General features: G+C 42.9%; 1 protein-coding gene across 2 annotated transcripts in view; it reads left to right on the plus strand.

The window, feature by feature from the left end:
- Positions 1-25,827, plus strand: part of DPYSL3 (dihydropyrimidinase like 3) — a 112,186-nt gene that overhangs the window by 72,441 nt on the left and 13,918 nt on the right. For both annotated transcript variants that reach the window (XM_004420009.3, XM_004420012.3), the window contains exons 2-7: positions 9,049-9,137; positions 13,106-13,290; positions 15,791-15,955; positions 18,284-18,345; positions 19,235-19,315; positions 23,095-23,163. In XM_004420009.3, the coding sequence (XP_004420066.1) occupies positions 9,049-9,137; positions 13,106-13,290; positions 15,791-15,955; positions 18,284-18,345; positions 19,235-19,315; positions 23,095-23,163 (651 nt within the window). The remainder of the gene's footprint in view (positions 1-9,048; positions 9,138-13,105; positions 13,291-15,790; positions 15,956-18,283; positions 18,346-19,234; positions 19,316-23,094; positions 23,164-25,827) is intronic.

A 25,827-nucleotide genomic window follows, 5' to 3' on the forward strand; every position in this document is an offset into this window, starting at 1 on the left:
ACCTGTGTGTCCAGATCAGCCATTTCCCAAGACCTACCTCAACAAGGCCTCTGTGGACCCTTCTTTGATTTCTACCAGACAGAGGATTTTTCTCCCTTTCTCTCTCTCTCTCTCTCAATTAAATAATAGGCTTTACTTTTTAGAGCAGTTTTAGGCTTATAGAAAAATAAAGCAGAAAATATAGAGGCTCTCATGTACTCCCTCTCATTTCCCCTACCCCAAAATTTCCCCTATTATTAACATATTGCATTGGTCTGGTACATTTGTTTCAACTGATGACCCAATATTGATATGTTATTAACAAAAGTCTGTAGTTGTGTCTTAAAGTTCACTTTTGTACAGTTCTTTGGGTTTTGACAAACGCACAATGTCATGTATCCACCATTGAAGTATCTTATGGAATAGTTTTACTGCCCTGAAAATCCTCAGTGCTCTGTCTGTTCACCTATTCACTCCCCACCTCCCCAAACCACTGGCAACTGCCGATCATTTTACTATCTCTATAGCTTTGCCCTTTCTCTCTTTACTTAACATTATTATTTGTGTTCATGGCTTATTTTTCCTACTATTTTATCTTTGCCTCTCCATACTCCTAACATACAACTTCACAGCCCGTAGCCACACAAGTGTAAGTTTCAGAAATGAATTATTGAACTCGTTTATCCCTCGCATCTAGGCCAGGGTTGAAATTTCAGGCGCTCCTTCCTGATGAAGTCGGCCTTTGGCTTTTGCACAGGCTGTTGGGCTAATGGGACACGGGATCCTGTTTGAACAAAGCTAGATCCCAGTTTTGTAGTGTGCATATGTACAGAGAGCTTTCACCCATAGCACATGGATTTGAGCCCTAAAAAGGAACAGTGCAAAACAAACAAAAAACCCCAAAAAGTAATGAACGAAACACAAAACTACCCTATACATCCAGACCAAAGATGGCCATGAGTTAGTTCTCTAAAGCACTGACGTTTCTTCAGTCTGTGCTCTACTTTATACCCTGGTCCTGAGCAACAGGTTTCTCAGGTATTTTATATATAATAGTAATGGCTGTTGCACATGTGTACTGCAGTTTGGATGTGCCTTTAATTGTGTGTCTCTATAATACAAGCACAGTAGTAGTAGTGTTTGTAATGCCTACCTCTTATGGAGCCTTTTCTAGGTGTCCAACCCTGCATCTTGACATTTAATTCTTACAATAGCCCTGTGAGGTCAGCGTTGTTATCTGTACTTTATAGACACATCAACAGGCCTTTTTAGAGAGCTTCACCTCACTCAGCTAAGGAAGCTGAGGCCCAGAGATGGATCAAATCACTTGCCTAAAGTCACACAATAAGTGAGTAGCAGAGATGCAAATGCAGCTCTGGCTTCCAAACTCCCTTGGTCGCTACCTAAATTCTGAATGGCTCTGCAAACTTCTAGTAGGGCTGGTTTCCATCCCAGGCAGCAACTTTTCCATTTTTCCCTCCCAATAGCCCAGCTAAAGATGTGCCACATTTCTTTTTTTACCCAGATCTGGCACATCCTATTTTCTGATAAGGCATGTTTGTTCCCACACTAGACCTACCCCACCCTGCCTCTTTTCTTCATCCCCTCCTTCCCTTCTGACCCAGTGATCCTTCATGAGCCCCAGAAATCTCCTCCCTCTGCTGTGCTGCCCAGTACCTGGGAGATCCCCAAGACTCTGCTTTGGGCTCTGCTCTTGCTTCTGATAGGCCCGTGTTGATCCGTGTTGGCCCATGTTGGCTCTTGTTGGTCCGTGTTTCAAGAGCAGAGATGGTTTTCCTGCTGTTACTTTAGGTCATTTTAGGTGATTCTGGAAGATGGCATTAAATAACATTGAATCACATAGTGAGAAATTTTTCCCCTTTCTAGTTCTTTTTCAGACCTTCTGAGTAGATCAAGGAAAACATCTCAGTGTAGTGCTAGTCTGTCTTGAACACCTCCTTGATATTTGGTAATCTTCCTTTTTAACGAAGGTAGCAGGTCTGAGCTCATCCTTTAGAGCCCTTTTGAAGGCAGCAGAATGTAATCAAAATTTAGCAATGTTTTTCTCATATTCATTCCTAGGTTTACTGTCTATTTTTGGTAAGTGATACTGGCTTAGAATTATGGAAGTATGACAGTGTTTACTTTTAAAATACGTTTATTTAAGGATAATAAGTAAATAACAGAACGGTTTGTACCAGGATATGTCAAATATTGTGAAAGTAGTGCATGGGTGACCAAGGTTTGGGCTTCCCAGAGTCACTTGACTTTCCTGCTTGAGAATGGAATGGCTTTGTGCAACGCTGGGTGGTCCCTCCCCTCCCTACCCTCTTGGTCCTGGCCTGGCTGTCCACTTGTGCTTATCCCTGTCTGGAACCTGTAGAAGATTGAGAGACCGTTATCAGGGGGCTAGGATTAAGATGCCATCCACAGTTCATTCCCCCACTCCATTCTGACCCAGGGCAGGCCACATAGCTTGTCTGGCCCTTTGATAATTACATCTTTAAAATGGTTAATGTGAAGTTCTGGGGAGGGAAGAATGCATGTAGCTGGCTTTGATATTCTAGTTCAGAAGACAGAGCAACCACCCTGCCCTGGTTAATACCTCCCTTGGCTGCTGCTTCCTTTGCGTTACTGCTTTTCCTACCTTGTGTTCTGTCCCTCCAGGGCCAAACCAAACATAATAAAGAAAGTGAAAACAGTGCTTCCCATTTGTTAGAATTCTGCTGAGTGGGCTGTGTTTTGAAGCAAGTGCCCAGGTTAACCTCTATCCAGCACACTTGTTCATAAGTATGTTTAGATAATGAGAGAAAGGAGGAATGTTTTTGAGACTCATCTGTAGCAGTTCAGAGGTTTGGAGTAGCCCACCCTGTAAGACTCTGCCCAATTTCAATAAAGACTCAGAGCCAAGAAACTGCATTGCTCTTCAAGATGTCTATTTTCTCCCGGACCTTTCTCTTTCTCTCTGTCTCAATGGCATGTTTGTCATTGAGGGTCCTAGAAACAGATCCATGCACTGGGCAGGGAGAGTGGGTTTGGGGGCAGGTTTAAGACCTCACTACCCACACTCCATTCCTGCTAGAAGAGAGCAAGTAGATTGTTATCTTCTCATGGAGGCTTATTTCCAGAGGAAAAATGACCTGGAGGGGCCGTGGGAACTTGCCCTGTGGGGGTAGGTTTAAAAGGAGAAGTCTTAGCAGACTTTGGCTGCTGGTGGCAGGAGCTGAGAACAGTTGCTGAGGGTTGGCTGGGGACTGGCGTCTCTGGAATTCCCTTTATGGCAAGGTCTGTTATATTTTGATTAACAAAGTGTTAGTTCAGTTCTTCTTGAGTATTTGTGAGGGAGGAGTTTTACAAAGGCTGGTTATAATTGTAAGAAATAATAATAATGATGGTAGCTCACATGTATTGAACATTTAAAGTGTGCTGAGCATCATTCAGCCCTTTACTTATAGTATCCCTCAGAATCCTAACCAGCACCCTAAGAGAAAGGTATCATTGTCCCCATTTCACAGATGAAGTAACTGAAGCCCAGAGAGGTGAAATCACTTGTCCAAACACAGGTAGTGTTAATGCTAAAATTCAAACTCATGTCTGTGTGTCTCACTCAAGGGTGCATATTTAACAGCAGAGCCAGGATGACAGCTCTGGTCTCCTTAGAGCCTATTTAGCACCTTTTCCTGAATACCATGTTGAGTCAACTGGACCATCTTAGAAAGCCTTTTCTCTCTCTTCTTTAAATGATGCTGCTTTGGGGGAAGAAAAACAAGATTTCATCCATGTAGTCTATCCATCCTGATGTATTCTTAAGAGTGGGAGTGTTTTTAGGAAATCAAATCTAATTATCCAGATGGGAATTTATTGTAAATAACCACCTGTGCCTTCATATGGACTTTTACAAGGATCTTGAGTCCCCACTGAGGGTCAGAGTCTGTGCTTTGTGATTTGAACATAGGTAAGAAAATATTTGATTTTGGAAGACTCATTCTCCATTTTATATCCTTCTTTTCTCTTCCTAGGATGATAGTTTTTATTCTGAGCCACTGGAATGTGTGTAGCATAGAGAACAGATGTGTCTTAAGTACTGTTCTCAGGCTGACTTTATTGACTGGGAAGAAATCCCCGGACAGCTCTGGGTTCTCTGGGAGGCGTATTCTCATTAGCTCAGAGAGACAGAGGTGGTAATTTAAGTTCTTTAAGTTGAAGACTAGATGAGGAATACTAAAATGGGAACGAATATCTCCAACAGGCTTGAGTTCAAGATTCTGTCCCGTCATTCTCTATTCTAGTTTGAATCACATTCAACCTTAACACCAGCCCTTGTTACAATTTATTTCCTCCTTCATCCCTCCTTCTCTTCCTCTCTCTCTCCTCACTCCTTTCCTTCATTTCTCTCTCTGTCTCTCACAAACTCCTAATTTTTTTATAGTTGATTTATCTAATCATTATCATACCCTAGTGAAGGGAAAAAGGTTGGACTTGATCCGACTTCAAGGGCCTGTGTTACCTTGGATTGTAAATTAGATCCCTTTATAAGCTGCATTAACACATTCAGGCCATCAGTGGCAGTTTTAATGCACTGATTTTATAAATAGTGGCTTAAAAGTTACTGGCTTCCTAAGTTACTTACTGCAGCGAACTGGTTAGCAGTTTCAGCACCGGAACAGTCAGATTCACTTTCAGAGAAGAGAGCCTTGTCAGAAAGAACCACTTGTCATAAGGTTTAAGGATCATTGATAGAGTGGCCTCAGGTGGAAAGCAGTCCCATGCAAAGAGGTAGGAGACCTGAATTTGCTTCCAACTGGAACTACTCAGCTCTGTCACTTGGAGAAAGTTCCTCACCTCTCTGTGTATACCTCCCCATGTAGAAAATCGGAAGGATAGTCCCTGTCCAATATACTTCTTAATTTAAGGCTTTTAAAAATAATTTAAAGCACTGTAAATAATATGAGTGGAATCAATATAACTAATATTTAGAGGTGTTTACTGGGCACTAGATATTTTATATATGTGTGTATATACATACATGTGCATACACACACACTTTTCTCCCCCTCATTTATTCCTGGCAGCCACCCTGTGAGGTGAGCTAGGTCCTATTACCCACTCTGAGTGGATAAAAAAACTGAGGTTCTGAGAGGTTTAGTCCTAACTCAAGGTCACACACCTAGTTAAGTGGTCTGCCTGGTTCTCTCAGTAGTGGGAGAACCCAGCTGGACCCAACCTTGCCAGCTGGTACACCTGGTACCCCGCTGCAAGACATTACTGCACTCAGCCCTGGGTGGCTGTGCAGGGCCTAAGGCAGCCAGAGTCCTCGGCTGGTGGCTTCAGGCTCAGAATAGCTTCATTTGGGATTCCGAATACCCTCCAGATTACCCCAGTGTGCTCTAGACATGCCATCATTCTTTATATATATCATTACATGAGAAACATTGGTAGACTCCAAACTAGACCATTCTACCTTCTTGGACTTTAGCTCATGGATGCTCGACAGCCTTAGCTGCTGGGAACAGAAAGTAGAGAGCCCCACAAAGCCCAGTTCCCCAGTCCTTTCTAACATCATCGAGGATGATCTTTAATCATAGCTGTCATTTTGTCTTGTTGGGTTTTGACCCTGGCCTGTCTTACTCTGTAAGGCTGGTCCTTATTCATAGACACGCATGTTCTGTAACCTGGAACCAGTGAGGTTTGGTTTTATATGGCCTGGGAGGGGTCAGTAGTTACATCATTCTTCAATGCCAAGCCCAAGACTTGCCTTTCAGACTCTTCTGTGTCTGATGAGAGTTTGCCCAGGCTGCCCTTTGTAGTGGTCCCCACATGCATGGAAATAGTTAAAATTAATAAGGCAGTTTTATTAACCACTTTAATAAAAGTTAGGAGGACAAGCTGAGACCCCCAGGGGCAGCATTTGTTTGAGCTCTGCGAGTTGAGGTTTGGCTATCTCTGCTCTGCATGATGAAAACAGATAATAATATTAATACTATAGTCCATAGAGCAGGGTCTTGTTACTCCCATCTCTGAAGCATACACCAGGCCTATAATTCATCTTTGTGCTCTATCTGTTTTAATTCCTGATCATTGAGCCAGAGAAGATTTATTTAATTAGCATTTGAAGAGTTTCCAATGACGCCATCTCAATGATGTTAATTCCACTTGGCTCACGTCTTACTATCGCCCTGATGTTCATGGGGCCTGAGATAGCTTTCGCCCCTTTGCTAACATTTGATGCTTGTTGAAGGAAGTGATGATCACGCCAGTGGCTCAGGTCTGAGTGTCCCTAGACAGGAGGATGGTCGTATTTCATAGCTGGACTCAGTTCAGGCAGTAGTTGGCCCCTTTCCAAAAACCAGCATACTTCAGCTCTTTGCTGGAAAGATAAAGAACATCAGAAAAGCACTGAGCTATGAGAGGGAACTCTTATAGTTACCAAGATTATTATATTACGAAGCTCCTGCTGGAGATGCTTCTGTCGCCTTTATAGACACACAGAATTGTGCCTGGGGCGGTGATTCCAGATGCTGGTCTGTGACTTGGTACTGGGCTGGCTGAGGGCTGCATAAGAACCACTTATGGAGCTCATAAAATACAGATTTGGTGGCCTAGGGCAGGGCCTGGGAATCTATATTTTTCTAGTGTGCACCCTAGTTTGGGAAGCACAGTCCTAGGACTGCCTCCTATGATTTTGCAGTCACTGTTAAAGCAGCAGATTACGACAGCGTTCAATTTAAAAAAAATTTTTTCTTAAAAGTCCAATTTCCTGGCCAGTTCACATAATTTTCTGACTCAGTTGGCCTTCCCATCATACCGATGTGATACACCCTCCTGTGTCCCACCCTTCACGTGTTCATTTGACCAATATTTAACAGCTGGCTAGGATGGGCTCCAGGAACTAAGGTAAAAAGATCAAAAGACACATGGTTCCAAGACTAAAGAAGTCTTTGTTCTAGTCAGGAGACAACTGAACAATAAACCGGCTATTGTAGATCATTATAATTGTTTGAACTAAATTGCAATGGGAGCAGGTGAAATTTGCTAGAAAGTCAGGGAATGTGTCTTACGGGAGAAATCCTTTGACTGGAGGCCTGACAAAGGAGAAGATGGTAGTCCAGTGCCAGCTGAACAGAGAAGGCAGAGAGAACGTCTTTGCAAAGGCTTAGCGGCCAGAGAGCCTGATACGTGACAAGAACTCCATGTTTCTTAGTTTTGCCACTGTATAAAATACATGATAGAAATGAGGGTGGACAGACAGACAGAGGCCAGATCATGAGGGGTTTGTGATCATGTGTGGTGGGAGTTTCTATTTGACCTCATTGGCACATCTTCCTTGCCACATCCGTAGGTTCTTTTCTAAATGTCTCATCGATGTGTATCTTTTAAAAATCCTTTCCCCTGACAATATGGCATGATGAAATTTCTTACTCTCACGCAATACCTTGGAAGCAGGAGAAGCTAAGTGGTAATTTGCTAGATCCCACGTGGAGCCCTAGGCTCAGTTCTCATTTTCTGGCTCTGTTCACCCTCTCTTATTTCTGAAGCCAGAAGTCAGCCTGTTACCGTGGGGCTTCCTTCCCCATAAAACCATTGTCCTCTGTGAAAGCCAGTGCTACCCCCCACCTTGTCTCATGCCACTTCCCTCCTTGATCCCTAAGTTCCCTCCACATTGATCTTTTTCAGGCTTTCAAAGAAGCAAAACTTATTCCTACCTCAGGGCATCTGCACACGCTATTCTCTCTGCCTGCAGGTCTCCATCCCCACCCCCATCTTATTTGATCTTCCCCAAAAAGGCCTTTTCCAGCCTCTATTTAAACAAGCCCATTCCCCTATATTTTGTGACACTTAATACCATTTTACATTGTTTTATTTGTTTTGTTGACTTTCTTTATTGTCAGACTTCCCCTTTAAGTTCCATAAATGCAGTGACCTGATGTGGCTCATTCACAACTGCACCCCCCCCACCTATTTAATAATAAATATTAAATAATTATTTGCTGAATGGGTGGATGGATGAATAATGGTTGGATGGATGGATGGATGGATGGATGGATGGATGGATGGATGGATAGATGGATGGCGTTGAAGTCTGTAAGTTGAATTCTTGACAAACCCCAGCCCACCATTCTTTTTTCATGTTGTAGTTCCACTCAACCAGGCTTCTGAGAATTCTCTCCTCCCCCTGACCCCAACAAATCTGCATCCATCCCTCTTGCTGTAGTCTAAGCTCCATTCATTTAATGAAATCCGTGATCTCTAAAGCTGATACTGATTTGTTCCTCTTCTGATTTATATATAAAATATGTTGATATTTTATTAATAACCTCGGAGTGTATGTGCATTGTTTCCAGTTGGCTCACTTATGCAAACTTCATCTAAGTTATAATTTTTAAAACGACTTTCTCATAAGAAAAGCAATTGTTTATAACAAAAGCAATAAAAAAATGCATTTCAGAAAATGTGAGAGATACTGAGCATAATGAAGAAAGTATGATTCCTGCATAATTTCTGCATAGACATTTTGTCTTTTTTCCATCGCGTGGTTTTCTTATACATTCTACAACTTCGTGTGTATGTGTGCATACATCTATAAGTGTCCTGAATTTTAAAGAAAACACGATCCCCCTGTCATTATAAAGACTTTTAAAGGCTGTTTCATTGTATGTTGGATCCTAAGTTCTATTTTTAAGAATCACTATTGAGTGCCAACAGAATAGCAGACAGGGTGCTAGGCACTGGGGTATATGTTATCCGTCTGAAAATATTTAGTGCTTACTGAACCAGAAAAGATTATATAAAGCATGTCTTCTCTCAAGTAGCTATGTTTCTCAGTGGCTATGATAGGTTGCAGAAGCGAGAGGTGAAACTCCAGAATAATTTGAATTAGGGGAAAACAAGAAAGACTGGATCCCCAACAAATACACCCAGTTCAAACTTTGAGTGCGTTGAGCACACAGATGTCTTAAGTAAACGTGTTCCTTCTAGACCTTTAGGATAATGCATTGAGAAAGCTTTGGCAGACCACGCTTCCCTGAAATCCCAGCTATGAGAATGACTCATGTTTTTCTCCTTTTCTAGAGTGACCGTCTTCTTATCAAGGGAGGCAGAATCGTCAATGATGATCAATCCTTTTATGCTGATATTTACATGGAGGATGGCTTAATAAAGTACGTATATAGAATGCTTCTCTTTGTCTTTTTGTACTTTCTCTCTTCACTACAGGCTCAGAAAGAAGCTTGCTTCTTTTTTGCTTACTAAACTGTTGGTTCTGTATTTTATTTCTCCTTCTTAAAAATGAGTCTTTATTTTAGCCCTTAGTCTGGATGCACATAATCCTTTAAAAGTGGGAGCTAGCCTTATTTCACTTGGATTACATGAATGAGGTGAAAAATCTGAATTCAATCAACTGAATGATGCTGAGGGCCTCTGTGCAAACTTCAATGATGGCCAGTCTATGCATCTTGGAGCAGTGGAAGATATGACCACCGTCCTTAAGGTTACTGAAAAATGTGCACAAATTACAGCACACTAAAAATAAAAGGACTTGTGTCATAGGTACCAAAGGAGTTCAAAAGAGGATAAGTGATTTAGAAGTGCACAGAAGGGAGAAATCCCTTCAGAGGAAGGTTTTGGGGTGGAGAGGGCATTTAAACTGAGCCTTCGCTTAGGTCAGACTTAGATGGGGAGAGCACAATAGGACATACATTTCAGGCAAGATTTCCAAATAGATACTTTAGGGATGTATAATTACTTTACAAAATGATATGCTATTGGATGCCTGTAGGCAGCACAGCCAGGTCACCTTTATGTACAGTTTCTTGGCATAGAGACCTTTACAAAAGGATTTGATCTACACATAGGCTTTCATCACATAAAGCAAGGTACGTCCCATACTGATAAGCTATTATATAAGACTGGTGTATCCAATCCATCCTATTAACCATCCCTGGCCTCGTTTGGTTTTATTTTTGTATTATTCAACTTCATTGGCTAGTTTAAGATTCTGGTTATAGGAGATCTCTTACTTATCTTTGAAGACTTGCCTTAGATATAACTTTCTGTAGGCAGGTGTTCCTTACCAGCCCCCAAATCTAGGCTAGACTCCCCTTCTATGAGCTTTCAAAATACGCTGTGCTTCTATCAGTCACAGCAGTTCTGACACTGTTGGCCCCCTCGAGAGCAGGACCGTATCTTGTCCATCTCCATCTCCCCAGCAGTTAACCCAGTGCTTAGCACAGGGAGACTCTGACAAAAACTACTTCTCATTGAGTGTGGAGTATGTACAGGCATTGTGTTAAATGTTTTACATGCCTTATCTCATTTAACCTGCCGGCAATCCTATGAAATAACTACTGTTATTACCCTCTTCTCAGATGAGGAGAAGGAACAGAGAAAGTAAATAACTTGCCAAAGATCAGCATATTAATCAAATACATTGAATGAATGAATGAATGAGTGAATGAAAGAACAAATGCAAGAATGAAGATATTTGTCTTTAGTTGCCTTGCCAATTTACATAAGTACTTTTTCAAATTAGAAATTAGAAAAATGGAAATAATAGGCAAGCTAACCAATGTAAAACAATAATTTCTTCAAAATATAAGCCACAATTGATTTTATATTTTTCTCTTGCTAAAAAATTATTGTATACAGTCAGCTCTCTTTGGAGGTAGTGAGTTCCCATAATTTAGAGATTTTTAGAGATGGAAAAAAATTTAGTACCTAATGCTTCTTCCTCCTCTCGGAGCTCATGGCAGGCATCACTAATTGATCACAGAGCTTTTTGCAGCTGAGCCTTAACTTCAGGCTCCAAATCCATCTTCACATAGTGATTCAGGCATCTACTACCAGAGTTGAATATGTAAAATGAATCCTTTTTGCCATCTCTGTTAGAATAGACTGGAAGGCCACTTGCCAAGGATGTTATAGAAAGAATTTAACCATCAGATGTGTGTGTTGGAGGTGGCGAGAGGGTGGATAAACATGATCTTCATCCAATCCTGAAATTTTATGTATCTCCAAAAATGTTCTTAACTCATAGAGCATAAAAACAGAAATAATTTCCTCCCATTGTTACATAGTTGTTTGCCTGTCTGTAAATATTTATGGAGTGCCTGCTATGTGCAAGGCAGTCCTCTAGGCACTGGATACATGCTATGTCTCATGCTATGGTAGATGTCATTGGGGAACCCAAAGCGTCATGCTCTCTCCCCCCAGGGACCTTAGAGTCTTTTAAGGAAAGTGAGATATCTGTATGTATGCAAAGGACATAATATTACCAGATAATATCAATATCAAGTATTAAATTAATAGAAGAAATGAGATTCAAAGGAAAGAGAGGCTTATATGGGATTAAGATGGATATTAATTATAATAGCTGATATTTATTGAATTCTTATGTGCCTAACAGTGTCCTGTGGGCTTAATACATATTAACATTTAATCTATACAATAAACCCATGGAGGAAGCATTTTTATTACATTTTACAGCTGAAGGAATTGAAACATGGTGAGGTTAAGTAACTTGGCCAAAGTCATAAAGCTAATAACTAGCAGAATCAAGATTGTGAATTCAGATAGCCCATATCCAGGGCAGAGGCACACTCTTAATTATTAGAGCTGGCTGTCAGGAGAAACTTGACCAAGGATGGGAGATAGAAGCTGAGCCTTCAAAGATTAATGTGACCTTGATTGGTTCAGTGGAGAAAAGGGGGGAAGGCATTTCTATTTCAGACTTGGTGTTATGTGAGTTGTCAAAATGGTGGAAACATAACGTACACACACACACACACACACACGCACAACACATAGGCCAGGCTACTCTTCATGCTGGTGGTTCTCAATTTCCCTCAGAGGAAAATCAGTGAGGGAGAAAAACAAGAACACAACTGGCTAGTATCTGGACTAGAGTGGGGTGACAATCAGAGGCTGCATTTTTTCCACAGTGTGTTTTGAATTGCGGTGGCTCTGGAATGGCCCAGTGGTGATGTGGTGAGGTTGAACTCTTCGAGATGTCAGGAATACTTTGTTTTAGTTGTAGAACTTGAATTTTGGCAGGCCAGTGTAGACTTCTTACTGCTCCAAGAGAGTGTCTTTCTTAGTTGGCTAGGAACAAAAGGAGAAAGTATGCATGCTACTGGCAGTGGGGTACATGCATCCCCAAGGTAGGAGATGTTTTATGATAATGGAGAGGCTTATGAATCATAGGTCTACCTGGAATCCATATTGGACAAGTTTAACTGGCCATTTAAATCGAGGATGTGAAATCACATGTAAACCAAGCAACATGGGATGGTCCCTGAGGTAACATTGTGTCAGGAGTAGTTGTATTTGTCACTTGCCGTGTGTAATGTGCTTCTGGGATACTCGTTGGCTTCCTCCCCAGCTGAGTCCCCCCTCTCTTCCTCCCTGGGGTACTCTGAAGCTTCCTGGGTGAAGCTGTGTCTGGAGGAGGTTATCATAATCACCTTCCTTGGCTTGAAGCTTCTGCTGAGATGCTGACCACACAAAAGCAGCTGGTGCCGGAGGCGTCTGCATCTTTGACTTCCTCTTTGCGAATCTGCCTACACCTGTGGCTGACAGATAAATTATCAGGGAAGAATGGAATTGGGAGTCAGGACTGAGGTGTGAAATGACCCAGACAGATGCCTTTTGTTAGGAGCACAGGTGAACCCACTTAGAGGATAGCTAAGTTCACACACCTGTTCTTTAAATGATTCACTACTTCCTTCAATCTCTCCTAACAATTCATTATTTTACGCTCTTTTGATCCTTCTCCAAATGTTACCTCTCACCCTTAAATAAAGAACAAAATGAAGGGAATAATAAAAACATTTATTTTTTTAAAAAATATTTATTACACACCCTATATTCTAGACACTGTCATACCACAGGGGTTACAGTACTAAGCCAGGACATATGGTCCCACCAAACAGCGTACTGGATTGTTCTGTGTCTATAAAAATTGTTTTCTCTATGTGTACTTATCTTTATTTGTTTCTAGATTGCTAAGCTTGTAAATCATTTGCAAAGACCACTTAGATAAATATAAGTTACAGTGTTTAAAATCCTTATAATACTATGTTCGTCTTGGAAGTTGTTCTTTAAATTGCCAGTTGTTTCACTGTCTCTCCAGGCAAATTGGAGACAATCTGATTGTCCCTGGAGGAGTGAAGACTATCGAGGCCAATGGGAAGATGGTGATCCCTGGAGGCATCGATGTCCACACTCACTTCCAGATGCCGTACAAGGGGATGACCACAGTGGATGACTTCTTTCAAGGGACGAAGGCTGCCTTAGCAGGGGGCACTACCATGATCAGTAAGTCCCCTGACTTGACACACTCATGTAAAGTGTGTAAGTGGTCCCTAGAAGTGAGTGTTTAACTAATGTGTTAACCACAATGCTCTGATGATAACTTGTACACTTCCCTCAATCCAGTTTATAGACTTTCTGCCTGATGGGACCTGAGAAAAGCAGGTTGCAGTGAGGACATTGGCAGCTCACTGTAACTTAACTACATAGAGGAGATTGATGAAGCTCATGACCATGAAAGCAGCCGTCCTTTCTTGTCTGCTTAGAGCAGGGGCTGGGTGTGCCATGGGTGGGGAATCAGCATTTATCATCTCTGGGCCAATCACTGGGAAAAGTGGATCTAAAAAGTTGTGAAGAGTGGGCAAAAAGTTATTTCAGAACTTTCAGCTGGAGTCTGAGGCAGAAGGGGCAGAGAACGCAGGCAGAACCGTGTAAATGAGGCTAAAAGCATCCCAGAGAGAATGAAAATGGAGACTTGCAGTTGCTGAGAAATTAGTAGACTGCAATGGCATTTAGTGTTATCTGGTCTGTATTTTGACCAATTCATACCTTTAAGATTAGGCAAGCTGTCGGGGTGGGTTCCCTTGTTTTTTTCCCCTGGTAATTATTGCAATCCCAAAGAACCCTAGCGATTTGCATGCCATTGGATTACCAAAGAGATAGCATTCCAGGGCAGTCCTTCCTGTCCCAAAGGAATCCCGATGAATTGGGTCCCATCCCAGTGATGGCCCCAACCTTGGTCAGCAAGAGCACTGTTTATTTTAACACCGTATGCATCCACCCAAGAACACAGAACAGCCTGGGCTGTAGAAGTATTCACTGTCCTTTGCCTCTTTTTGATGGGAGCAGTAGCAGAGTTCAGCTTCAGATAGTTGGGTGTGGAAGCCCAGGAAAATTGCATCAAGGCCATAAAAGGTGCAATTCAGGGAGAGCAAAGCTTTTCTCCAGCTGAAGGGAGGAAGCCAGCTGACTTCTCAGCAGCTGCCTGCCCACAAAGGCGCTGGTGTAGGTCCAAGCATCGGTAGCTCCATGCGTTTGCTTTCCGATAAGTGCACTTGGGCTGCCTGTGATAGAAGGTGGAGGAAATGAGTGATCTTGGCCTGGCTTTCTGCCATCTGGGCAAGGAGTTGGACCTGTTCAGTATCCTGGACGTGTGTATTATGCTTGGCCTCTGCATTAGGGAAGGAGCAGGAGGAAGATCAGAGTTCCAAGTGAAAAGGGAGAAAAGCATATAAAGAACCACAAAAGCATACATGTCCTTTGCAGATAATTTAAAAATGCTAGATATGCAAAAAGAAAAGAAAACCCATAAATCCCACATCACTGTTATATACAGTGTGGCTATATTTTTTTTCCTATTTAATGAAAACAGGATCATAATAGACATACTGTGTTTTAGCCTACCGTTTTCGCCAAATAATATGTCATGGATGTCTTTGCATTCATTTATTTTTATTCTACCACATTTAAAGTGGATGCCTAATGTCTATTTTATGAAGTTATCACAATTTCTGTATGTAAACAAACTTCCCTATTGTTAAAGACTTTGATTATTTCTAGTTTCTCACTTACATAAATATATGAATATTGTCTACAGTGGTAAACATCTTTAGAACCCCAATTTAGCATACAGCCATGTTTACTTCCTTAGGAATAATTCTTAGGCACAAGAATAATCATTGAGTTAAGGTATGAAAAAATCAGGGTTTTTGATATCTATTTCAAAACTGTTCTTAGGCAAGTTGTACCAATTCACACTTTCCCTCACTGCCAAGGGGAACTATGAGAGTGTAACTTTTGCTTTATCCTCACCAATGTTATTTGTGTAAATGTTATTATTTTTAATAATATTATCCACGGTTGCAGGTACAGCAAGCGTAGGTTTGGACCTCAAAGAAATCATATTGTTGACAAAAAGTTTACGTGGAAATAAGATCTGTGGGCCTAGTATCAGGTTCACTTAACTGACACCGGCTCTTTCCTAAGGCAGTAAGCACGAGGATGTCACTCTCTTGTGCCCTCACATAACTTTCAAACCTCTCCTTCTGCCCATAAAAGGGAGTCGGACTCTTATCCCCAGTAGTGACTCTCCACAGTCCTGGTAATAATGGCACAGAGTAGGCACTCGTTGATAGCTAACATTAATTGAGCACTTACCATGTGCTGGTATCAGGTGAAGCACTTTACATGCATTTGCCCATTTAATCTTTTAATACACTTAGAAGGAAGGCACTCTTACACCCTGTCTCCCACCCCACTTCCTGCCCATTTTAAGGACGAGAAAACTGAGGTTTAGAGAAGCTAGTAATTTGCCCAAGATCACATAGCCAAGTGACAATTAAATCATCAGCCACCTTGAAACTACCAGGAAACACTTTCTAAGGTTAACTCCATGCTCAGGAAATAGAGACTTTGCAGTCTTAGCGAAGCAAGCAGGAGCAGACCTGCACAGAGGGAAACAAAGCCTGTGTCAGTGAGTCACCCATCTGGGGCCTCTATCATTCAGTTGACCACGTGGTGCCCGAGCCTGAGTCCAGCCTGACGGAGGCCTATGAGAAGTGGCGAGAGTGGGCCGATGGGAAGAGCTGCTGTGACTACGCCTTGCACGTGGACGTCACCCACTGGAACGACAGCGTCAAGCAGGAGGTGCAGAGCCTCATCAAAGACAAAGGTGGGCCCGACCCTGCCCTCCTCCCTTCCCCCTTGCCTATCCTTCCTGCACCATCCCCTCATTAGACTCCCTTCTTCTTGCTGGGAGCCTGGAAGTGTGAGCGTGAGTGCTGGATGTAGGGGTACCACTATGTTCCAGATACTTTCTCTTTATTTATACCATCTTACTTACTCCTGACAGGATCCTCATGAGAGAGAGATTATTATCCTTACTGTGCACGTGGAGAACCTGAGGCTCAGCATAAGCAGCCCAGGATCATAGAGCTATAATCAGTAGATCTACCCAAAGTCTATGCTCTTCGCCTCGCCACGATACTGACCATTTTACAGAGGAAGAAATGGAGGTCAGGAAAGGTTAACATCTTACAGAAGGTCGCACAGCTAGTGAATATTAGATTAGGAATTTTTTTTTTTTTTTGGTGAGGAAGATTAGCCCTGAGCTAACATCTGTTGCCAATCCTCCCCTTTTTGCTGAGGAAGATTGTCCCTGGGCTAACATTCGTGCCCATCTTCCTCTACTTTATACGTGGGACGCCTGCCACAGCATGGCTTGATGAGTGGTGCGTAGGTCCACACCCGGGATCCGAACCTGGGCTGCTGAAGCAGAGCATACAAACTTAACCACTATGCCACCAAGCCAGCCCCTAGATTAGGAATTTTTAACCTCTATCATTTTTACTCCAAAGATCAAACCATTGCTATTATGTAACAATGGCATCCTCAGAAAAGGAGCAAAGATGTATTTGTACTCAGGCTAGGAGCTTAGAGCGTGAAAACATGTTCCCGTGTGTGTGTGTGTGTGTGTGTGTGTGTGTCCTTTCAGTGAGTATATGATTTAAGTTTCCATTGTCTTCTTAGATTCTTCTTTTCTCTACTTCTTTCTGTGTTTTGATTGTCAGATATTTCACACACATGCTCCACCCCCGTACGTGCACACAGACATGGGATGTGCTCAGCATCCTCAGGAGACCTGGGGGACTTAGGGAAATATAAGGAATGGCCTCTGCCTAGTGTCCAAGGCAAAAGGAAGCAGGCTAGTGAGGAGCAACAGGATAAATGCCACGAGATGCAGAATATTGTTATAATACTAATATTATAATACTAATACTGTTATCAATGAGCAGTCTCGATGCAAATGCCAGGAGTGCCGTGGGAGAGTGTGCTCTGGGGGGAGGGAGAGGATGACTTCTAGAGAATGTTTCCCTTTCCATCCCCCTCCTCACGCCACAAGCTCTGCTAATCCTTCCTGATACAGAGGGTGAGATTAACCCCCCTCTCTTCTTTCTTGTGTCTCCTTGAACACTGGGCATCTCAACTGGGGTAGGAAATTGAACGGCTTTAACACCCACTTCCTTTCCAAAGGGCCTGGGTCATTTCGTGGGTGACACAGGCTTGTGGGAAGGGTAGTGTTGGGAAAAACTGCCCCAAGCTGAACCACTCTGGGGAGTGAGGTTCTCAAATTACAGGCCACTTTTGGCCTGGAACACTGTGGGCTGAGATGGCCCGAATGGTTGGAGACCAAAATTGTCCTCCTTTCCTCAAAATGACTCTCTGTTCCCCAGTCCCACCTATTTCTGGAAATTACTATATTAATAGTTTATTTTGGGTGCAAAATTAAATGGCTCTTTCCTTATAACCCTTCCGACTTAGATATTTAAGTGCAAGGTGAAACTTGACTTCTGCCCATTGGCTCTGTTAGTTCCCCAAGGACAGGATCTCTACCTTAGTTCTCCTCTCAGATCCAACACCCTGCACTGGCCCAGTGTAGAGCAGGCATTCATTAAATAGTGAGATAAACCAATCCCGGGAGATTCATTAGTGGAGACCAAATATATTCCAGGCCTGGTGCTCAGAGCTCTGTATGTGTTATCTCATTTAACGTTTCCAACTACCTTATTTTTCCATCTTACAGATGAGGAAACCAAGGCTCAAGAGGTTGGATATTCCAAGCTCACTGAACTAGAATGTGGTGCAACCCCCAGTGTGTGAACACAACTAGTGTGCTATAGTGATTCTCGATGATATATACCTCCTTGAGCAATCTTGAAGCTTCTTGACCCTCTGGGCTTGGGAATGGTGGAGGGCGGAGGCAAGAAAGAGGCACAGAAGAAGAGACCATTCTGCTGTGACATCATAGGAATTGTTGATTTTATGGGGTAGAGGAGGAAATAGACAAATGCTCTTGGAGAATGAGAAACATCCACTTTATATTGGACAGGAGCCTGTAATGCGCTTGCGCCCCATGGGTGATAGAAGTGGGAGGAAAGGATGGAGAGTGGTCATGATAATGTTGTCTTTTTCCTGTTTCCCTCCCTTCCCTCTCTTGCAGGGGTTAACTCCTTCATGGTTTACATGGCCTATAAGGATTTGTATCAAGTGTCCAACACGGAGGTAACAACCGATTGCTGTGTGGTTTCGGGTATCTGGATGGGTTTCCTGTCGTTGCTGATGACCTTGGCTCTTTGAACATGAGTCACTGTGGTCACTGTGGGAGACCGCTGGGCAAGAGTGCTTCTTGAAGCCCTCGTAGTCCACACTACATTTTAAATAAGGTAACAGGCAGGGTGCCGTGGCAAGACAGACAGGGAGTTAGAATTTCCACTGGCAGCAGCATTCTCAAAAGGACGAGAGGAAGGGCATGCCTCAATCTCCATCTATCAAACAACCTCCAAACCCCTATGAGCTCAGTGAAGGTGTGAGGTGCTCAGCCTTGCAGGATTGAGGGGGGCCTTCTGCTATTTGGGATAATCGTAGCAGCTTGCCTCTGCCTCTCTCCCTAAGAAATTCATGGGGTGTATTTTTTTTAGACAAATCTCAAGTTTTCAGAGGAAATACAAGAAGTTAATTCCCATACCTCCTGGTTAGGAGATGAAAGGAGGTTAAGAGATAGACGTTTCAAGCTTTTGTGTTAGCTTCTGGTCGGGCTGTAGTGGCTTTGGGGAGCATTTGTTGAGAAGGATCCTGAAGCTGCATCTCAGCTCAATGGGACATAATTCCATTTAAAATGTGTGCAGGAGGCAGAGGAGGGGGACTGGTAGCACTTTGTTACATATTTGCCCTGTGTGCCTAGGAGACATGATAGGATCTTTATACAGACAGCTTCCTAGAGTGCCCTTCGAATTTTGTTGTGCATGTTTTAGTCTGTATTTCTGCATTAGTCACTTATTTCCTCTGGTTTATCCCATTTGTTTTAGTTCTGGTTCTAGTAATTGGCCCTTGTGTGAGGTTGCTAAAAGCACCAGTGGCTTGTGAAGGTGACAAAGACTCATTTCTGTTTCAGCTCTACGAGATCTTCACCTGTCTGGGAGAGCTGGGAGCCATTGCTCAAGTTCATGCTGAGAATGGGGATATCATTGCCCAGGTAACATGGTGCAGCTCCCTGGAGTGTGCTTTCTGCGTGGGTTCAGGTCTACATCCCATTTGTTTCCTCATTTCTTCACTGTTGCTTGAGCTCCCAAAATGAGCAAGGCCCCAACGTAAGTATTCTGCTAAAAACAGAACCTGCCCTAAAGGACCTCACAGTCTAGGAGGAGGAAAGAAAGAGGGGGCAATGTAGGCAAGCGAGGGAGAAAGTGGAAGATGCTGTAAAATAGGGAGAGGTCTGGCCATTCTGGAGACTCAGAAAAGGCATCCTGGAAGAGGAGGTTTTCAAATCGGGCCCTTTAGTGAGAGAGCATTGCTGATTCTGTTTTGAGAATGACTCTAAGCTTTGTGACATTCTCTGTCCTAAAGAAAAACCCTAAGGCAGTATTTCTCGGAAGCCAGACCTCCGATCCGGAACTGCGGAACTCACAGCCTTAGATAATAAAGAATTTAGGTCTTGTGGGGATCAGACGTCCCACTGGTTTCCTCGAAATCATATTGAGAAACCTGAAGAAAGAGTGATGAAAGTAAGGCCCCAAGGCCCAAAGTGATCATTTGTAAGGGAGCAGAAAGCACTTCTCTCTCCATCTCCTGGGTTGCCTAATGGGCTAGATGCACAGATGTGTCTTAGCCAGAGTTTTGTTTATCTCAGAAATGTTCGAGATTGGCTTCCGTTAGGAGGAGGCAGCCAGAAACTGAGCTCTCTTAGTCGATTTGATAACATTAACAACAAGAAGGCATTATTCATTCTTTCAAAGACTATTTCCCAAGCGCTTTGTGCCAGGCACTAGGCTATAGAGGTGAGCCAAAACAGATGCATGCATCCCTCACAAGTACTGGGCTGTGCCTTCATTTTAGAAGTTGTCCAGGACTTGGTGAGTGTGGTCAGTGGGGGTGTGGGAACAATGCTGAGGCCGACCTTCATCTCAGACCCGTTAGCTTCTAACAGCAGCTACCATTTGGTGAGCACCTCCTACTGTGGGCCAGGACTGGTAAATGCTCTAGTATGTTCTCATTTCATCTTCACCCAGCCCTTTAAAGATGGCTGCCATCGTCTCTGTCTTGTAGATGAGAACATTGAGGCTCAGAAGGATTACGTCCCTGGCCCAAGGATCACAGCCAATACCTGGGAGAACAGAATCTTAGCCCCTAAAGTGATGTGCCTCAGTGGACATCTTTACCCAGACGGAGATGGTGCATCGAGGGCCCCTTGCTCCATCAGTCCAGCTGCAGGCCTCCTGGAGGGGCAGCACGCCAGCAGTGCAGGGCTCCAGCTGTTAGGGTTTCAGCTTCTGAGTCTTGTCTCACTAGTGGAGGAGGGGAGCTAAGTGTGCAGTTTCTTCTCGCTTATGACCAAAGAGGTTAATTAGTCAGGCCCCTGGCAGCCTTCTCCCACGTCCCCCACACGCCCAGAGATAATGAAATCATTTTCCAAAGAGGGTCCAAGTGCCTTGCTCCTATGGGAGGCCTCCCAGTGGTGTTAGAGCTGTCATGCCTCTCCTTTCTCTGAGTTTTCAGTGCTGCAGCCAGAGGTCCCAGCCCTCCCTCCAGAAGCCCTAGAAACCAAACCTGCTTCTTCTTTTCAGGCCCTGTGGATGCAAATAGGCTCCAACTCAAAGCCCCCTTTTCCAGCTTCCTCTTGTGGCTCCTTAGCACAGAAGTTTCTCTGGTTTTCCCCCACCTCCACCCTTCCCTACCTTGGGAGGATCTGCTCTCAGTCAGGAAAAGAATAAGGGCATTTTTCCAGTTGGAGAGTTTCTTGTGTGTGTTTATTAAATTCAGCTTGAGCTGGAAGATTTTATCACGTTGTCTAAATGAAGGCAGCTGCTGAACTCAGAGTTTCTTGCTGCACTTTATGCAAAAGGGACTAGAGAGCAAGAAGAAATATTTCCTATGGGTCCCAACAGGAGAAATTTTCAAAAGTTTCAAGCTGGCAGGACAGTCTGAGTGTATAGCATCTTTAGCCAATCATCTAACAAGTATTTATTGAGCGCCTCCTATGTGCCAAACCTTGGAGAGGGAAGATGAAAAAGACGGGATCCCTTTCCTCCTGGAGCAAACCAAAATTGTGCCATGACCCAAACAGCAGTGTTCAGTGCTTCAAAGTGCCTACTGCTCCCCAACCCATGTAAGGTGGCATCAATGGTCCCTACATGCCATTCTTAATCTTCCAGCTATAGAGACACCATGGTTCTTGGAACAGCACTTCCCAGCATGAGCAATGCATTAGAATCACCTGGGGAGATTAGAGAATGATTCCTGGAATTCTCCTTGTTCTGGAGATTCTGAGTCAGGAGGTCAGTAGCAGAGTTCAGGCAAATGTATTTTGAAAAGTGCCCCTGGTGATTCGAATGTGCTTGGAAACCACTGCTGGAGTGAGCTTCATCCTGTCCATTGTCTTAGTACTCTTGAACAAGATAAAAGTGACAGTGTCATATAAGACAGAAGATGCTTTAGTTGGACACCTCAACTCTTGTGTAACTTCAGGAGGCAATTCAGAGTGGAAACCCACCAGAGTTTGGAAGAGATTATATTCAGTCCAAGTTTCCATAAATGGAACAGTAAGAATGAAGAGTGGAGGTACTTTGCTGGAAAAATCAGCCTCTCACCCCTTTTCAAATTCTGTAGAGCTGGAGACGGTAACCATGTTACTTCTCGTGGTTGCTTATAGTATTTGCAACTTCCTTCCTGCTCCTCTTTTAAAAATTTATATTATTAAAAATATAAAACAACAAAAAATAGTTCTTCTTTTCCAGGTAGAAGGAATCCCTTTCTTTCTTAGCATCTCATAGTTTCAAAGTGTGACAAGGTTCTGTTCGGTTCCCTCTCTTTCCTTCAGCTCTCGCGTCACCAGTGCTGAGGTTCATAGGAACTGGCCCTAGTAGTTTGAGAGTGAATGTCAGCAAAACTGCAGATATGGGGGCTTAGGATTTGTGCCAATTCCAGTTAACCCACGTGTGTGTTCACTGCCCAGCCACTTGCTTCTTCCAGAAAGCTGGCCACAAGTCTGAGGAATTTCGCCATCAGCCACGAGGGGTAGACAGTTCTACCTACCTAATTAAATAGAATTTGACCAAAAGACCATCTCAGGTGATGCTGTTGAGAGACATTATGTTGTCTGGTTAAATTCTGAATTCATTGATTTAAGTCATAAATTTAAAGCATAAAAAAGCCTGAGGAATTTATTAAAATGCATATTCCTAGGATTTAACCTCATGTATTCTGACTTGGTAGGCCTGGAGAGAGCCAGACATCTGCACATCTGCAAAAGCAACCCAAGTCATTCAGATGTAGGTGGTGCGTGGACCATACTTGGGGAAATGTAGCACTAAACTGTAGGCCCAGTGAAGTCAGGGGCCTCATTGCCTTCGTTCGAGTACTTAACCTAGAGCCTGGCATGAAGTGGATACTTAGCACATTTTATTGAATGAATGAACAAAGTTAAGCGAGTGTTCTTTCAGAGGTGTCTGCATCTGAAGGAAATGAAGAATAAGTGAGCTGGTGTGACTTTTAATGTGTAATGTAGGGGAAAAAAACCTGATAAACTGTCTTCGTTTTAATAAAAGCAAGCCACCCTTAAATGTTTTTTTCTTCTTTTAGTTGAGACTCTACCCTATTTTGCAATTCCAGATACAGAATTAACAAATTTGTTCAACGTACACATTTTATTCTTTTTTTCCCTTGGACACATCTTTAGATTAGAACATACCAGCATAATTTTTCCAAACCTCAGTTGAGCTCATCTAAAAACTGGTGTCTATTCTTTTTTCATTCTAGGAGCAAACCCGGATGTTGGAAATGGGGATAACTGGCCCAGAGGGCCATGTACTGAGCAGACCAGAGGAGGTAAGGGAGACGGGAGTTGGAGGAGGAGGGAGGAAGAGAGAGAAGCAGTAACAATGGAGCCTCTTTTTTTACCAGCTTCTTCCTGGAGACTCCTGTTATCACATCCCCAGCAGCCTCGCTTATGGCCTGCTGCTCATTTTACATTTGGAGGGTTTGCTTTTGGCCTGCCTTCCCTAGGCGCACACACACACACACACACACACACACACACACACACACACAGTGTATGAACAAACACAGCTGAAAGGTGGTGAGACTATGACTACCAGACAGCAATATTGGAACATTTCTTCCAAAAACCACTTCTGACTCAAGAGCCCCTGAGAAAATTAGAAAAGAATGTAAGGAAAAGGCTCACTTCTAACCCCTAATCTCTTTCAAGATAACACAAGTTGGAGTGTATTCCAGTTCTTCAGTGGGAGTGGTAAATATCTAAATCCTTTCTTAATCAGTGTGAATCTCAGAGGCTTTCCACTTACTTCCCTATTCCGTAGTATATTTTGAGTCTTGCAAAATATCAGCCACATGGATAGGAGGTTGAATGGGTTTTTCATGGGCATTATATCTATTGATTTGTGTAAGGTGATGATTGCATCCAGGTCTACAGTATTTCCCACATGTAAAATGAATGCTGATTGGCAACTGTACTTAGCAGCTGAAGAGTGAATGAAAGGTGACTAGTAGCTGATTCCATGTCTCTGAGATGTCAGCAATTTCAGCTGCTGGCACAGGACACAGAACTGGGAATTGGCTCCCCGTTTGGCTAAGAGCATATTGGCTTTGGGAGACCAGCCTGGGTCTGGCACCTGGAGCAAATTCAAGGCCCTCCAAGTCAGCGAAGAGAACCCTGTTCCTGTTCTGTCATTTCAAGCCCCACACTGTACAACAGGTAGAGGAAGGAGTCAGAACCAGAAATGATTGTATTCCCATTGCCCATCTCTTTTAGAATCTTTTTTGAAATTAAAATGTAACACACATAGAGAAAAGTATTCCTATCTTAAAGGTACAATGAATTTTCACAAACTGAATACACTTGTAACTAGCACCCAGCTGGAGAAACAGAACATTGTCAACACTCCATAAACTCCTTTGTCTAATGATATTTTTGTTGCCTGTTGGAATAATTCATAATTTTGATTATTGGTGGGAATGTAAATTGGTGCAGCCACTATGGAAAATAGTATGGAGGTTTCTCAAAAAATTAAAAATAGAACTACCAGCAATCCCACTTCTGTCTATTTATTGGAAGAAAATGAAAACACTAATTTGAAAAGATATCTGCGCCCTCCATATACATTGCAGCATTATTTACAATAGCCAAGATATGGAAACAAAGTGTCCATAAATGGATGAAGAAAATGTGATATATATATATATACACACACACATAGAATGGATATATATACATACTCATACACACACACACACACAAACACACACACAGAATGGGATATTATTCAGCCATAAAAAAGCATGAAATCTTGACATTTGCAACAACATGGATGGATGTTTAGGGCATTATGCTAAGTGAAATAAGTCAGGAAGACAAATACCATAGGATCTCACTTATATGTGTAGTCTTAAAACAAAAACAATAACAAGCTCTCATAGATAGAGAGACAGATTGGTGGTTGCCAGAGGCAGGGGGTAGGGGAATTGAATGAAAGTGGTGAAAAGGTATAAGCTTCCAGTTATAAAACTATATAAATCATGGAGATGTAATAATCTACAGCACGGCGACTATAGTTAATACTGTATTGCATTTTGAAAGTTGCTGAGAGTAGATCTTAAAAGTTCTCATCACAAAAAAAAAATTTTGTAACTATGTGTGGTGACAGATGCTAATTAGACTCATTGTGATGATCATTTTGCAATATATACAAATATCAAATTATTACATGTACACCTGAAACTAATATAGTGTTATATGTCAATTATACCTCAATAAGAAAAAATTTATGATCGGGGTTACAGTCACAGCATTCCTGAAAAGTCTGTCTCCTTAACAGCAGGCCCCTTCTATGGAATACTTGCTGACAGGCAGGACTGTGCTAATTGCATTATCTCAGTTATCCTTGCCGGTGCTCTGAGGGGTTGGTGTTATTGTTACGTAAAGAAGCTAAAGCTCAGACAGGTTAAGCCACTGGCCGATCCTGTTGGAAAGTTGTTTACACAGTGTGAGCAGGCCAGGGTGATCAGCACTGTTTGTGCAACTTTTCTTAAATGCTGGTCACTGTAGAGATGTGCTGGCAAGATAGATCTCTTCAGCAGCAGCCAGGGGATTTCTGAGCAAAGTCTATTTTTGTTCCTTGGTTTGTTTTTTCAACCCCTCCACCCCACCCTCCTCCCTGTTCCCGTCTCCTTTTTAGTAGAAAGCCTCTCAGCCGCAGATCTCGACAACCCTAGAAGCCCTTTTGGGTGAAGTCGGAGGGTGATGTAACCTTCCAAAGATAGTCATGTCGTCAAGGTGCTGAGAAACCTGCAGAGCTGCGAGGGAGTGAGGTCAAAGGGGCCAGGACTGAGGTCATGGGGGGCTGGAGTGGTCAGCATAGGTGTGAAGAGGGAGGAGTGGGCAGAGGAGGAGCCAGCCCCTCTTCAGTTCATAGCACACCCAGATACCATCTCGAGTGATGCTGTTCAGAGAGCTGAACCCGAGGCCCAGAG

The sequence above is a fragment of the Ceratotherium simum genome, chromosome 4 (genome assembly GCF_057802395.1).
Source record: "Ceratotherium simum simum isolate JZ-2026a chromosome 4, ASM5780239v1, whole genome shotgun sequence".
NCBI lineage: Eukaryota > Metazoa > Chordata > Mammalia > Perissodactyla > Rhinocerotidae > Ceratotherium > Ceratotherium simum.